This window comes from Salmo trutta, unplaced genomic scaffold (genome assembly GCF_901001165.1).
Source record: "Salmo trutta unplaced genomic scaffold, fSalTru1.1, whole genome shotgun sequence".
NCBI classification, from domain to species: domain Eukaryota; kingdom Metazoa; phylum Chordata; class Actinopteri; order Salmoniformes; family Salmonidae; genus Salmo; species Salmo trutta.
Genome location: NW_021822809.1, coordinates 108709 through 125512, shown reverse-complemented (window position 1 = coordinate 125512; position 16804 = coordinate 108709). Strand labels below are relative to the sequence as shown.

Here is a 16804-nt window from a genome sequence, read left to right as displayed (position 1 = left end):
TGGCTGAGGCATCTTTCTAAGGCCCCTGGGTGATGCCCTGTCCAGCTAGAATACAGTACAGTGGCTGAGGCATCTTTCTAAGGCCTCTGGGTGATCCCCTGTCCAGCTAGAATACAGTACAGTACAGTGGCTGAGGCATCTTTCTAAGGCCTCTGGGTGATCCCCTGTCCAGCTAGAATACAGTACAGTGGCCGAGGCATCTTTCTAAGGCCCCTGGGTGATGCCCTGTCCAGCTAGAATACAGTACAGTGGCTGAGGCATCTTTCTAAGGCCTCTGGGTGATGCCCTGTCCAGCTAGAATACAGTACAGTGGCTGAGGCATCTTTCTAAGGCCCCTGGGTGATCCCCTGTCCAACTAGAATACAGTACAGTGGCTGAGGCATCTTTCTAAGGCCCCTGGGTGATGCCCTGTCCAGCTAGAATACAGTACAGTGGCTGAGGCATCTTTCTAAGGCCCCTGTGTGATGCCCTGTCCAACTAGAATACAGTACAGTACAGTACAGTGGCTGAGGCATCTTTCTAAGGCTCCTGGGTGATGCCCTGTCCAGCTAGAATACAGTACAGTGGCTGAGGCATCTTTCTAAGGCCCCTGGGTGATCCCCTGTCCAACTAGAATACAGTACAGTGGCTGAGGCATCTTTCTAAGGCCCCTGGGTGATGCCCTGTCCAACTAGAATACAGTACAGTGGCTGAGGCATCTTTCTAAGGCCCCTGGGTGATGCCCTGTCCAACTAGAATACAGTACAGTACAGTACAGTGGCTGAGGCATCTGTCTAAGGCCCCTGGGTGATCCCCTGTCCAACTCGTGTATCTTACTGTAGACAACCCATGGGGAGAGTCTAATATTAACATGTTAAACCGACAAGAGAAGAAGTACCAGTATGTTATAATTGAATGTGGCACTCATGAGCTAAATATATATATATGTATTTAATATGTTTTAAAACTAAAATGAACTTGTCTTACTGGAGTCAAGTCAGGTAGTCCCTGACTGTTTCAGTACATTTCCTTACATTTGCTGTCTCATGAACACAGTCCTGTATATTACTGTAGACCTGAGAAAGACCTTCCTCCCATTGGCTGTCTCATGAACACAGTCCTGTATATTACTGTAGACCTGAGAAAGACCTTCCTCCCATTGGCTGTCTCATGAACACAGTCCTGTATATTACTGTAGACCTGAGAAAGACCTTCCTCCCATTGGCTTTGTGTGGAGGCTCAGCTTTTCCTGTTGCTACTGGCCAGTGGTATCGCATGCAGTGTTACAACAGAAAGACTGAAAATCCCATGGTGATGTCATGAACCCATGACAAGTAGTGCAGCTACAGTAGGCTGAGCTCTGGTGTTTGGAGGGCGTTTGAATGGAAACCCATGTGTTTCAAAAACCTCCAGCAAAGTCAAGGGGTTTCATCTCCTTCAAGTTGGTGGCAGCTCAGTTGTCACTAGTTTAAAGGGTCACAAATCACTTTCTGTTAACAGTGTGGCAGCACGGCCGACATGACCTGTCTCCTGACACAGATACATAGACAGACTGTTTTAATGACTGGCTCCCCCTTTCACTCCTGTTGCAGGTTGTTGTATCAACAACGGTCAATGTGGACGGTCACGTCCTGGCGGTCTCAGACAACATGTTTGTCCATAACAACTCCAAGCACGGCAGAAGGGCTCGACGTCTAGACCCTTCTGAAGGTACGGACCCTCCTTATCTCTATCATGGTAGGCACATTCTACATGACTTTTATTTTGAAATACTCTTTCTAGTTTCCCTATGAGCACAAGACCTTGAAAAGACCTTGAAAAGACGTTGAAAAGACGTATTTTCATTGTCATGTGGTCACGGGGCTTAGTTCTTTAGTTCCATATCTCTTTCCTCATGTAGCTTGTCATCTTTAGCTCCTCTGGTAGAAGCTGAGATAAAGATCCTTCTGGTGTAGTTCCTTCAGATCACATCTGTCCCTTTATAGTATCACAACGTAGTTCTCTAATTCTCCATCTCTCATTGTATTTCACTAGTACATTTCATAAACACATATATATAATACTTATAATTATTATAATTATTGTTATTGCACTGTGTGAAATATGTAGTGATCTCTATTCACATGTGTTTTCAAGAGGACTCTCACTCAATTGCTTTCTTAAATAAACATCAAATCTGCAATTGATTTGTGGTGAGATCAGGTTGTGTAACGGCCGTCGTTAGAGAAAGACCAAGGTGCAGCGGAGGATGTGTTCATCTTGAATGAATTTTAATTGAAAAGAGAACACTTGACAAAATAAACAAAATGACAGCCGACAGTTCTGTCAGGTACTAACAACGAAACAGAAAGCACTAAACAGAAACAATCACCCACAAAAACCCAAAGGAAAAACAGGCTACTTATGTGTGACTCCCAATCAGCAACAACGAACTACAGCTGTGCCTGATTGGGAGCCACACACGGCCCAAAACAAAGAAATACAAAAACATAGAAAAAATGAACATAGAACGCCCACCCAATGTAACACCCTGGCCAAACCAAAATAAAGAACAAAAACCCCTCTCTATGGCCAGGGCGTTACAGGTTGTTACTGGGTTCTGTAGTGTGAGATCAGGTTGTTGTTACTGGGTTCTGTAGTGTGAGATCAGGTTGTTGTTACTGGGTTCTGTAGTGTGAGATCAGGTTGTTACTGGGTTCTGTAGTGTGAGATCAGGTTGTTACTGGGTTCTGTAGTGTGAGATCAGGTTGTTCCTGGGTTCTGTAGTGTGAGATCAGGTTGTTACTGGGTTCTGTAGTGTGAGATCAGGTTGTTCCTGGGTTCTGTAGTGTGAGATCAGGTTGTTACTGGGTTCTGGAGATCCTTATTAAAGCACTACTGTAGTGTCGTACTCATCAGTGAGAAAACCAGCACTGTCTCTACATCAGAAGATTGACTGATTGGCTGCTCTGCTGAAAAAGGGAAAAAGAGAGAAAAATAAAATCGGAGCAGCAAAGTCTGGGAAATATAAATGCAGGAAGGACAGAGTTCAACCTTCTAGCCTTCCTGTTGGACTCAGTTCAGTTCAAACACTCTGGAAAACGTGACCTTGTCAAACGTATATTAGCTAGTCATCACTGGCAAGTACAAGTGGCTTGTATGTATAATATTGTGTTACCCAGACCTGTAAGAGCATGAGCGCTTTTGGTCTTAATTAGGCAGTAATTATCATAACGCTATCAAAACACTAGTGTTTTAATAATGCAACAGGAAAGGCAAAGCAAAGGCGTTATATCAATGAAATGCACTATATCAACCCCCAAAACTCTGCAGGGGAAGGAAAGGACTGTGTTTTTTTTTTTGGGGGGGGGGGGGTTCTTTACTAATGACAAAACGGGCAGAGAAAGACAATGTAATAATTGATGGTTCGCCCTAAGCTGTGAAGTCGTTACTGCCCGTGACGTATTGTTTGTCTCTCTCTCTCTCCGTATCCACGGGATAGAAGGCGTGTTTTGCTTAGCAACCGGCTTTAATTAGGAGAGCAATTAAAGAGGTTGAGCCCCCCCCCTCCCCTCCCCTCTACCGCGGGTCTCCCCCTGTCTGAGGGGGTCCTGCGGGACAGGGGAACTGGCGTCTGCACAGCCTACTCACCCAACCCAACAACCCACTGAAGCATCTCATCATCAAAAGGCCCAATGTGCAGCAGAGCTCCTGTCCTTATGAATCTGGATTTGGACTGGTGGTAGTCAGATGATCCAGCTCCTAATCTGGAGTGTATCTCCTCCACCTTCCCTTTATTAAGTGAAGACCACACAGATCTATCACGTGTGTGTGGATTGTGTTAGAGGGAAGACATGGCTGGGTAGAATGGTACATTTAGTGAAGAAACAATTCTAACATTTGAAACGCAGTCTCATATCACAGAGTCAAATCTCAGATTACTGACATTTTATTGTCTACCCATTTTAGAGAGAGAGAGAGGTAGACAGACAGACAGACAGACAGCCAGACAGACAGACAGACAGACAGACAGACAGACAGACAGACAGACAGACAGACAGACAGACAGACAGACAGACAGACAGAGAGAGAGAGAGATTGATAGAGGTAGAGAGAGAGAGAGAGACAGAAAGGTAGTGACAGACAGACAGACAGACAGACAGACAGACAGACAGATTGATAGAGGTAGAGAGAGAGAGAGAGAGACAGAAAGGTAGTGACAGACAGACAGACAGACAGACAGACAGACAGACAGACAGACAGACAGACAGACAGACAGACAGACAGACAGATTGATAGAGGTAGAGAGAGAGAGAGAGACAGAAAGGTAGTGACAGACAGACAGACAGACAGACAGACAGACAGACAGACAGACAGACAGACAGACAGACAGACAGACAGACAGACAGACAGATTGATAGAGGTAGAGAGAGAGAGAGAGACAGAAAGGTAGTGACTGACAGACAGACAGACAGACAGACAGACAGACAGACAGACAGACAGACAGACAGACAGACAGACAGACAGACAGACAGACAGACAGACAGACAGACAGACAGACAGACAGTGTGATCAGCAGCAGGATATACAGTCATAAGGTATAGTCCATGTTAACTATGCTTTAGATTGGCTACAAAGTCTGTACAGGAATACCTATATACTCTGTTTATCTGCAATTCTGCCTCACTACTACAACCTATTATCTACATTTATAACATCAGCTGAATATAATGTATTCCAGGTGATGGTATAATGATTCCCCCCACCCTTACTCTCTCACCTCCACGTGTTTCTCAGTTCATAAATGAGCCTGTAGTCGTCAGTAAGGGGTGTGTAAAGAGCGTCTCAGCGATCCTCGTCTGTGTCTACGCTCTACCGTGTGTGTGTGTGGTACTCAGCGACCCGGCTCTCCTGGAGGCCTGCAGCGTGGATCTGATTTGCATGCCAAGTGGCTGTAACGCTGTTAGGTTGATGCAATAAAGACAAGCGGATCCAGGCTGCAAGGCTTTAGCCAGTAAAGAGGAGCAGATGGCCCTAGGAGAGGTAAAAGGTATAATCCCATCAGCAGCAGTATCAACCTGCCATCTGGAGAACACCAACACAATTACAAGACATTTTTAGCAGGCAGAACAAAGGAAGTCCTCAGTACGTACAGCACAGCAGGCAAGATGAGACCTGTTGGAGTGTCTCAATACTGGAGGGATGAGGAGGAAGGTGACTAAAGGCTGTGTCCCAAATGCCACCCTATTTTATATGAAGGGCACTACTACCCCATAGGCCCTGGTCAAAAGTAGGGCACTACATGGTGCCATTTGGGATGTACACTAACACAGTGCCATGTTGCCTTGGAGAGAGGAGTGCTGATTAGAGCTTCACACTGCGAGGCAGGAGCTGAACGCAGAGAGAAGTACGAACCCAACGCCTTTGTTCAGTAAACAAGACACAGGGGGACATGGGGAGGTGAGCTGGGAGGCCTGGTAGGTTGTGGGTAGTCAACACCAGACACAGGAGGACATGGGGAGGTGAGCTGGGAGGCCTGGTAGGTTGTGGGTAGTCAGTACTAGACACAGGAGGACGTGGGGAGGTGAGCTGGGAGGCCTGGTAGGTTGTGGGTAGTCAACACCAGACACAGGGGGACATGGGGAGGTGAGCTGGGAGGCCTGGTAGGTTGTGGGTAGTCAACACCAGACACAGGAGGACATGGGGAGGTGAGCTGGGAGGCCTGGTAGGTTGTGGGTAGTCAACACCAGACACAGGGGGACATGGGGAGGTGAGCTGGGAGGCCTGGTAGGTTGTGGGTAGTCAACACCAGACACAGGAGGACATGGGGAGGTGAGCTGGGAGGCCTGGTAGGTTGTGGGTAGTCAACACCAGACACAGGAGGACATGGGGAGGTGAGCTGGGAGGCCTGGTAGGTTGTAGGTAGTCAGTACCAAAGCTTTCTCTCAGATCTCTCTCTTCCTCTCTTGGCTCCTTGTTGACTGTCCACTTGAAGCACAACAAAGCCAGAGATTCGTTGGAGTTTGACAAGTGATGTTGAGATAAGACACATGTAGGCGCCGAACCGCTTCCAGAAGACTTGGCATTATGAGAAAAATCACCAGAGAGCTGGCAAGCAGGGAGGAAGTGATGTGTTAGTCGTTAGTTAGTCGTTAGTTAGTCGTTAGTTAGTCGTTAGTTAGTCGTTAGTTAGTCGTTAGTTAGTCATTAGTTAGTCATTAGTTAGTCGTTAGTTAGTCGCTAGTTAGTTGTTAGTTAGTCATTAGTTAGTCGTTAGCTAGTGAATAATACAATAAAATATCCCAATACTGACATAAAAATGTAGACGAAAACATTTGATGAATATTGTTTAATATATTATATAGTAAATATAGGTCCGTTATGATTTTTAAATAATATTTACATATTTATATTTAATAATATTGTACCTAGCCTGGTATTCCTGTATGTTGGGTGAACTTGTCTTCAGAACAGCCTACCTAGCCTGGTATTCCTGTATGTTGGGTGAACTCGTCTTCAGAACAGCCTACCTAGCCTGGTATTCCTGTATGTTGGGGTGAACTCGTCTTCAGAACAGCCTACCTAGCCTGGTATTCTGTATGTTGGGTGAACTCGTCTTCAGAACAGCCTACCTAGCCTGGTATTCCTGTATGTTGGGTGAACTCGTCTTCAGAACAGCCTACCTAGCCTGGTATTCCTGTATGTTGGGTGAACTCGTCTTCAGAACAGCCTACCTAGCCTGGTATTCCTGTATGTTGGGTGAACTCGTCTTCAGAACAGCCTACCTAGCCTGGTATTCCTGTATGTTGGGTGAACTCGTCTTCAGAACAGCCTACCTAGCCTGGTATTCCTGTATGTTGGGTGAACTCGTCTTCAGAACAGCCTACCTAGCCTGGTATTCCTGTATGTTGGGTGAACTCGTCTTCAGAACAGCCTACCTAGCCTGGTATTCCTGTATGTTGGGTGAACTCGTCTTCAGAACAGCCTACCTAGCCTGGTATTCCTGTATGTTGGGTGAACTCGTCTTCAGAACAGCCTACCTAGCCTGGTATTCCTGTATGTTGGGTGAACTCGTCTTCAGAACAGCCTACCTAGCCTGGTATTCCTGTATGTTGGGTGAACTCGTCTTCAGAACAGCCTACCTAGCCTGGTATTCCTGTATGTTGGGTGAACTCGTCTTCAGAACAGCCTACCTAGCCTGGTATTCCTGTATGTTGGGTGAACTCGTCTTCAGAACAGCCTACCTAGCCTGGTATTCCTGTATGTTGGGTGAACTTGTCTTCAGAACATCCTTCACCAGTCTGGTCCTGTTCCAGCCCGTCCGTCTCTCCATGTCTCTCTCGCTGGCTGGCTGCGTACGTCTGCTCTCTCCAATTTCCATCATCTGCTTGAGCGCATTGTGCACGTATATCATTAGATGGCTAACGCTGTCTGTGTAATTTGGTTTGCCATGCTCCCCATTGAACACATGTCCCCCCCTTCTATATGTGCATTGAAAATGCATGCTAATCACGGGTAGAATGGAGCTGGCTCATGCACGGCTCGGTTTAAAGCACCCCGGCCCCCCAGCCCCGGCCCCCCAGCCTCGGCCCCCGTCTCTCCCGTCTCCACGCTAGGCACCAAAGGGGGAAGCATTGAGAAATTCGAGTCGGTGTGTGTGTGTGTGTGTGTGTGTGTGTGTGTGTGTGTGTGTGTGTGTGTGTGAGTGTGTGGCTGTCTGAAGCCCCAGCTGCCAGCCAGCCCCTCCTGTGCCTCTGCTCTGCCCAGTCCACCCCCCACCCCCACCCAGCCTCTTCTCCCTAACCCCCCCCCCCCCACCTGCCTCCCTTTAGCCCCCCAACAACCCCCCACCACAACCCACCCTTCCTTCCTTCCTTCTGTCCGTCCCTACCTCCCTACCTCCCTCCCTCCCTCCCTCTCACCTACAGAAAGTAAATTTGTTTACTGTAATTTTTGGTGAATTATTTGCTATAATTGGCTTCGCTGATGAAGGTCAGTCCCTTTGAGGAGTCTTGTCTGTCTTTAGAGAGTTGATGCTTTTTCAAACGCTCCTGCCTGCAATTAAGAAAAGCAAATGTCACTCGCAAGCCTCAGAAATGAAAATTTGTATGAACTTATTAGCATGGAGTCAACAGTGCCAGTTAAGGGCAGCCCTCCCTCCCTCCCTCCCTCCCTCCCTCCCTCCCTCCCTCCCTCCCTCCCTCTCTCTCTCTCTCTCTCTCTGTCTCTCTCTATCTCTCTCTCTCTCTCTCCCTCTGCCTCTCTACCTCTGCCTCTCTGCCTCTGCCTCTCTCCCTCTCCCTCTCCCCTCTCTCTCGCCCTCTCCCCTCTCCCCTCTCCCCTCTCTCTCTCGCCCTCTCCCCTCCCTCCCTCCCTCCCTCCTGTGGCGGTGTGTGCTGTGGGCTCATGGCCCCTCTGCTACACAGGGAGATGCTCGTGGAATGAGCAAATACAACCTGGGCTGGTCCAACATTAAAGCAAACAAAGACTGGAGCCTTGTCTGGAGTGTAGAACACAACAATACCTAATGGTGATTAACCTGGCTGGCTGACAGAGAGCTAGCTGAGGGAAAGAGAGGGGGAAATCAATGCTTATATAGCCTCATTATTCATCATATAAATATAACCCATTATTATTTTATCATTTATATTTTTATTAACATATATATTTTTAAAAAATCCACGTATTTTTTTTTAACATACATTCATTTTTGTGCTGCTTTTATATAAACTGAATTACAATATTGCAATGACAGAAACATTGATGTTACTGTGGTAGCTATTATAAACTCAGACATCTTAGCTATAACAATGATGTTACAGTGGTACAGGATGATAGCTGGTATAAACTCAGACATCTTAGTTATAACAATGATGTTACAGTGGTACAGGATGATAGCTGGTATAAACTCAGACATCTTAGTTATAACTACCCCAATTACACTAAAAGGTTGTACAGATTACAAAACATCCTTTTGTGAATTATTTAAAAGGCTTTGTGGCTTTACAGTCAAAAGCACCTTTCCATTGTCTCTCCTTCTATCCCCGGTCAACAACAATAAGAGAGATGGACAGAAAAATAAAACACATTTAAAATGAAGGAGCAGTTAATGTAGAGGGTGGAGGAGTGAGAGTGGGGGAGGAAATACATTACTGTTAGTCACCTCCCTCCCACTGACCGTTTAGCATCAGGAAATAGAGCAGGAGAACTGAGCGTTAATAGACAAAGTGTACATCTTTATACTATCTAGTCTCTTTGTAGCAGAATCTGCATTCAGAATCCTCATCAAAGTGAGGCCAGTGGAAGGCTGGGTGTAGAAGAAGGTGTGATAAAAGAGAGAGAGAGAGAGAGAGAGAGAGAGAGAGAGAGAGAGAGAGAGAACATTCAAACGGGGGGCTGGGACGCTCTCTGTCCCTGACTGTTTGCCTCAGTGATGGCTACTGGTGGTCCTGAGCTTGCTAGCACTCCTGTAACGGTTCTGAAATTTTTTCAATATTAACTACCAGTCAAAAGTTTTAGAACGCCTACTTGATTCAAGGTTTTTTTCTATTTAAAAAAAAAATTATTTTCTACATTGTAGAATAATAGTGAAGACATCAAAACTATGAAATAACACATTGCAATTATGTAGTAACCAAAAAAGTGTTAAACAAATCAAAATATATTTTATGATTGAAATTCTTCAAATAGCTACCCTTTGCCTTGATGACAGCTTTGCAAACTCTTGCCATTCTCTCAACCAGCTTCATTTGGTATTCACCTGGAATGCATTTCAATTAACAGGTGTGCCTTCTTAAAAGTTACTTTGTGGAATTTCTTTCCTTCTTAATGTGTTTGAGCCAATCAGTTGTGTTGTTACAATGGGGGGAGGGGTTATAGAGAAGATAGCCCTATCTGGTAAAAGATCAAGTCCATATTATAGCAAGAACAGATCAAATAAGCAAAGAAAAATGACAGTCCATCATTACTTTAAGACATAATTTAAGCCCACTAGAAAGTGTGTGCCCTCAGGCTTGGAGGGAAGCAAAAGTCATTCAGCTTCCTAAGAATAGTAAATCCCCTTTTACTTGCTCAAATAGCCGACCAATCAGCCTGTTACCAACCCTTAGTAAACTTTTGGAAAAAGTATTGTTTGACCAGATACAATGCTATTTCACAGTAAACAAATTGACAACAGACTTTCAGCATGCCTATAGAGAAGGACAACAAGCACAGCACTTGCACAAATGACTGATGATTGGCTTAGAGAAATTGATGACAAAAATATTGTGAGGGCTGTTTTGTTAGACTTCAGTGTGGCCTTGGACATTATCCATCATGGTCTACTGCTGGTAAAACTTATGTGTTATGGCTTTACACCCCCTGCTATATTGTGGATAAAGAGTTACCTGTCCAACAGAACACAGAGGGTGTTCTTTAGTGGAAGCATCTCCAACATAATCCAGGTAGAATCAGGAATTGCCCAAGGCAGCTGTCTAGGCTCATTACTTTTTTCAATCTTTACTAATGAATTGCCACTGGCTTTGAGGAAAGCCAGAGTGTCTATGTATGTGGATGACTCAACACTTTACACGTCAGCTACTACAGCGACTGAAATGACTGCAACACGTAACAAAGAGCTGCAGTTAGTTTCAGAGTTGGGGGGGCAAGGAATAAATTAGTCCTAAATATTTATAAAACTAAAAGCATTGTATTTGGGACAAATCATTCACTAAACCCTAAACCTCAACTAAATCTTGTAATAAATAATGTGGAATTTGAGCAAGTTAAGGTGACTGAACTACTTGGAGTAACCCTGGATTGTAAACTGTCATGGTCAAAACATATTGATACAACAGTAGCTAAGATGGGGGGAAGTATGTCCATGATAAGGCGCTGCTCTACCTTCTTGACAGCACTGTCAACAAGGCAGGTCCTACAGGCCCTAGTTTTGTCGCACCTTGGCTACTGTTTAGTCATGTGGTCAGGTGCCACAAAAAAGGACTTAGGAAAATTGCAATTGGCTCAGAACAGGGCAATATGGCTGGACCTTGGATGTACAGAGAGCTGATATTAGTAATATGCATGACAATTTCTCCTGGCTCAAAGTGGAGGAGAGATTGACTTCATCACTGGTTGTATTCATGAGAGGTATTGACATGTTGAATGCACTGAGCTGTCTTTTTGAACTACTGGCACACAACTCAGACACCCATGCATACCCCACAAGACATGCCACCAGAGGTCTCTTCACAGCCCCATCTCCAGAACAGACTATGGGAGGCACACAGTACTACATAGATCAATGACTACATGGAACTCTATTCCACATCAGGTCACTGATGCAAGCAGTAAAATTTGATTTAAAAAACAGATAAAAAAAACACCTTATGGAACAGCGGGGACTGTGAAGCAACACAAACATAGGCACAGACACACACACACACACACACACACACACACACACACACACACACACACACACACACACACACACACACACACACACACACACACACATGGATTTTGTACTGTATATATGTGGTAGTGGTGGAGTAGGGGCCTGAGGGCACACAGTCTGTGAATATATTGTAATGTTTTTAAAATTGTATAAACTGCCTTAATTTTGCTGGACCCCAGGAAGAGTAGCTGCTGTCTTGGCAGCAGCTAATGGGGATCCATAATAAATTCAAATACAAAGGTCAGTCAATACAGAACATTTCAAGAACTTGAAAAGTTTCTTCATGTGCAGTCGCAAAAACCATCGAGCGCTATGATGAAACTGGCTCTCACGAGGACCGCCACAGAATGGAAGACCCAGAGTTACCTCTGCTGCAGAGGATAAGTTCATTAGAGTTACCAGCCTCAGAAATTGCAGCCCAACTAAACGCTTCACAGAGTTCATGTAACAGACACATCTCAACATCAACTGTTCAGAGGAGACTGTAAATTGCTACAAAGAAACCACTACTAAAAGGACACCAATAAGAAGAAGAGACTTGCTTGGGCCAAGAAACACGAGCAATGGACATTAGACCATTAGACCGGTCAAAAGTTGTCCTTTGGTCTGGAGTCCAAATTGGATATTTTTGGTTCCAACTGCCATGTCTTTGTGAGACACGGTGTGGGTGAACGGATGTTCTCCGCATGTGTATTTCCCACCGTGAAGCACGGAGGAGGAGGTGTTATGGTGCTTTGCTGGTGACACTGTCTATGATTTATTTAGAATTCAAGGCACACTTAACCAGCATGGTTACCACAGCATTCTGCAGCGATACGCCATCCCATCTGGTTTGGGCTTAGTGGGACTATCATTTGTTTTTCAACAGGACAATGACTCAACACACCTCCAGTCTATGTAAGGGCTATTTGACCAAGAAGGAGAGTGATGTCTTCACAAATATTTCTACAAAGTAGAAAATAGTAAAAATAAAGAAAAACCCTTGAATGAGTAGGTGTAGTAGACCTTAGGACCAGTAGAGGCCTGGAGATGCTAAACGTGTTTATGTTAATTAACGGTCTTTTGCAATGACAATAACCCGGCTGACAAAAAATGTCATGACCTCCACAGCCCTAGTAACAGCCATATTTACCCCGACACACCATTTGCTACAGCAAGTCATTTTTTTCCTCTGGATTTCTGTAGCTAGAACAAACCAATAGTCTGTCGGCCTTTTGCCTTGTAAAAGATGCTAATGAGTTTTGTCTTTAACCACATGAGTAACGCTGCTCGGTCTGATGTAAGATCTGGCTTTTCAGTGCCTGGTGTTTTGTTTTATTATTCAGGCTAGTTGGTTAGTAGTCTAGCAGATGGGAAGGTCTTAAATTCTCTCTGTTGTTCTGTCTGTTACAAGCAGCTACCCCCTGCATCAAAGCCATCAGCCCTAGTGAAGGATGGACCACAGGAGGTGCCACAGTCATCATCATAGGAGATAACTTCTTTGACGGTCTCCAAGTTGTGTTCGGGACGATGCTTGTGTGGAGTGAGGTAAGAAGCCTTTGAAATGGTTCTTTATTCCAGACTCGGTGTTCTCATGTATACGTCAGAATCACTGTTGTATTTCAGAGTAATTAGCATAGAAAGAAAAAAAACAAACATATATTTTTGAATTGTGGAAAAAAAAAGGATAAATGTTAGCATGTACCACACAGCAGTTTGTGTTAATGGAATCTGACACTTTACACAGCTTTGCTTAGACTGTTTGCACCCTGTATAGTTGATCAAGCAGTCTGAAGCATGCTAGCTAATGGGCTCTTTTAGCTGCAGCTATCCCCATTAATATCAGCTTTGCTCCTGTGGAATAATCACAGGAGTAGATCAGAAGCTAGATAATGGAAAACAGGCGGGAAAAAATGTGAATCCGATTGAAACCAAGAAACCTCTCAGGAACGGGGAAAAGAAAACCGTTAAGGTCTCGCAAAAAAACAATGGAACAATTAGGGGGCCTGAGATATAACAAAAGTGAATTAACACTGTGAGGGAAGGGGGCAGAGGGGAGTTGGGGGGAGGGGGTATGGACATATGATGTGAACCAGGCCCTTTGGCCCTTCCTGTGAAAAAACCCAAACCCCAAACCCCAAACACCAAACCCAGCGCCCAGAACATTTACTGATTAAAGAAAAGACCAAGAGACAACCCAGAAAACTTAGAGCTGAGAGCCGTTCCTTCAGGGCAGTGTGGCTGTGTAGCAGTGTGTGTGTGTGTGTGTGTGTGTGTGTGTGTGTGTGTGTGTGTGCAGCCTTGATACCCCAGCTAGATGACAGGCTAATTTAGACTCATTGCTGTAATTGACTGGAGCTGGCAAGCGTCACTCCACCAGCCAGAGTAGAGCCGGCAGTCAGACAGGCATCACCCAGCACTTCACGCTGTTCACTCACCACTTCTGTTTGGTTCACCCATTGATTCCTACAGCTGATTACACCCCATGCCATCAGAGTGCAGACCCCACCCAGGCACATCCCAGGAGTCGTGGAAGTCACCCTCTCCTACAAATCCAAGCAGTTCTGCAAAGGGGCTCCTGGACGATTTGTCTACACTGGTAAGACCATTACACTGGCTACTACTTTGTCTTATTGCTCCTTCTCTTAACCCTCACGCCCTCTCTCTGTATCTCTGTCTCTGTCTCTCTGTCTCTCTGTCTGTCTCTCTGTCTGTCTCTCTGTCTGTCTCTCTGTCTCTCTGTCTCTGTCTCTCTGCCTGTCTCTGTCTCGTTCTCTCTCTCTGTTGTTCCCCCTTCATTCCATTGTTGCTTTCCTTTCTCCTCTCCTCCCCTCTTCTCTTGTCTCTCTCCCTGTCTGTCTCTTCATGCTCTGCTAAGAGCTGTGGAGTGGTGGCCCACCCAGCTGTAACAATGACTCCCAGCGCTGCTCTGCTCTCCGGGCTGTAAAACGTGTGAGAGTTGCCTGGTTAGAGGTGATCCGAGGGGGCCTCTCTCTCTCTCTCTCTCTCTCTCTCTCTCTCTCTCTCTCTCTCTCTCTCTCTCTCTCTCTCTGCTGTAATCCTATCCCTGTCCCATCTAGGGAGGCAGCTGCCAAGTCCTGTTAATCTCAAACCATCACAACACGTCACATGACTCATCTCATGTCTCACTGTGGCCACGCTTTTTACGAAGACGGAAAATTAAAAAAACTGTGCAGAGAGACACATGTTGCATTGCAGAGGTAGTGTGTGTGTGTGTGTTGGGGACTGTATGTGTGCCCGTGTGTGTGTGTGTGTGTGTGTGTGTGTGTGTGTGTGTGTGTGTGTGTGTGTGTGTGTGTGTGTGTGTGTGTGTGTGTGTGTGTGTGTGTGTGTGTGTGTGTGTGCTTTCAGTCCTGGCTACGTGTGTGGGTTTGTGTTTATGTGTGGTGTGATAGTGTTTAGTAGTAGGGGTCACAATCTGGGACTGTCTGGGAGCCAGAGGCTGGTGAAGGCTAATCTATGGTCTATAGCAGTTAGGGAAGGTGTGTGTGTGTGTGTGTGTGTGTGTGTGTGTGTGTGTGTGTGGTGTGTGTGTGTGTGTGTGTGTGTGTGTGTGTGTGTGTGTGTGTGTGTGTGTGTGTGTGTGTCTGTTTTAGGGGCAGAGAAGAGAAGGAGAGTGGAGTGATGAGGGAGAACAGGTCAATGTCTGTCTGACCTGGAAGCTTCTGTCTGATCCCAAATTGACGAGCACGATATGAGATAATCTCCAGGAATTACTCTCACTCCTTGAAACCTGATCCAGGACCAGCTAGGGCTCTGGGCTTTGGTTAAAAGTAGTGCACTACATAGGGAGTAGCGTGCAATATGGGCTGCAGCCTAACATTTAACCCCCGCTGCAGGAATGGACCAGATAACAAGACAGCAGCTGGATCATGAAATAACAGTGTAGTGTGCTGTGTAAAGAGACATATATACATTAACACATGAATGGTGCTAATTCAGTCATATTATATACATTAACACACGAATGGTGCTAATTCAGTCATATTATATACATTAACACACAAATGGTGCTAATTCAGTCATATAGAGGTATATACATTAACACACGAATGGTGCTAATTCAGTCATATAGAGGTATATACATTAACACATGAATGGTGCTAATTCAGTCATATAGAGGTATATACATTAACACATGAATGGTGCTAATTCAGTCATATTATATACATTAACACATGAATGGTGCTAATTCAGTCATATAGAGGTATATACATTAACACATGAATGGTGCTAATTCAGTCATATTATATACATTAACACATGAATGGTTATAATACCGCCATAGAGAGGTATATACAGTATACAGTTGAAGTCGGAAGTTTACACACACTTAGGTTGGAGTCATTAAAACTCGTTTTTCAACCACTCCACAAATTTCTTGTTAACAAACTATAGTTTTGGCAAGTCGGTTAGGACATCTACTTTGTGTATGACACAAGTCATTTTTCCAACAATTGTTTACAGACAGATTATTTCACTTATAATTCACTGTATCACAATTCCAGTGGGTCAGAAGTTTACATACACTAAGTTGACTGTGCCTTTAAACAACTTGGAAAATTCCAGAAAATGATGTCATGGCTTTAGAAGCTTCTGATAGGCTAATTTACATAATTTGAGTCAATTGGAGGTGTACCTGTGGATGTATTTCAAGGCCTACCTTCAAACTCAGTGACTCTTTGCTTGACATCATGGGAAAATCAAAAGAAATCAGCCAAGACCTCAGAAAAACATTGTAGACCTCCACAAGTCTGGTTCATCCTTGGGAGCAATTTCCAAACGCCTGAAGGTACCACGTTCATCTGTACAAACAATATTACGCAAGTATAAACACCATGGGACCATGCAGCCGTCATACCGCTCAGGAAGGAGACACGTTCTGTCTCCTAGAGATTAACATTGGTGTGAAAAGTGCAAATCAATCCCAGAACAACAGCAAAGGACCTTGTGAAGATGCTGGAGGAAATAGGTACAAAAGTATCTGTATCCACAGGAAAACGAGTCCTATATCGATATAACCTGAAAGGCCGCTCAGCAAGGAAGAAGCCACTGCTCCAAAAGCGGCATAAAAAATCCAGACTACGGTTTGCAACTGCACATGGGGACAAAGATCGTACTTTTTGGAGAAATGTCCACTGGTCTGATGAAACAAAAATAGACTGTTTGACCATAATGACCATCGTTATGTTTGGAGGAAAAAGGGGGAGGCTTGCAATCCGAGGAACACCATCCCAACCGTGAAGCACGGGGGTGGCAGCATGACGTTGTGGTGGGTGCTTTGCTGCAGGAGGGACTGGTGCACTTCACAAAATAGATGGCATCATGAGGAAAGAAAATTATGTGGATATATTGAAGGAACATCTCAAGACATCAGTCAGGAAGTTAAAGCTTGGTCATCAATGA

General features: G+C 44.9%; 1 protein-coding gene and 1 long non-coding RNA gene across 2 annotated transcripts in view; one reads left to right on the top strand and one right to left on the bottom strand.

The window, feature by feature from the left end:
* Positions 1 to 1619: 1619 nt before the first annotated feature.
* Positions 1620 to 16804, bottom strand: part of LOC115184971 (transcription factor COE3-like) — a 21832-nt gene continuing 6647 nt past the window's right edge. The window contains exons 4-5 of the mRNA XM_029745553.1: positions 11903 to 11907; positions 1620 to 1673 (exon numbers count right to left, since the gene is read on the bottom strand). Coding sequence (XP_029601413.1) covers positions 1620 to 1673; positions 11903 to 11907 — 59 coding nt within the window. The remainder of the gene's footprint in view (positions 1674 to 11902; positions 11908 to 16804) is intronic.
* Positions 2553 to 2938, top strand: LOC115184972 (uncharacterized). Its single transcript, XR_003874705.1, has 2 exons — positions 2553 to 2787; positions 2819 to 2938. It is a non-coding gene; the product is annotated as an uncharacterized LOC115184972 (long non-coding RNA).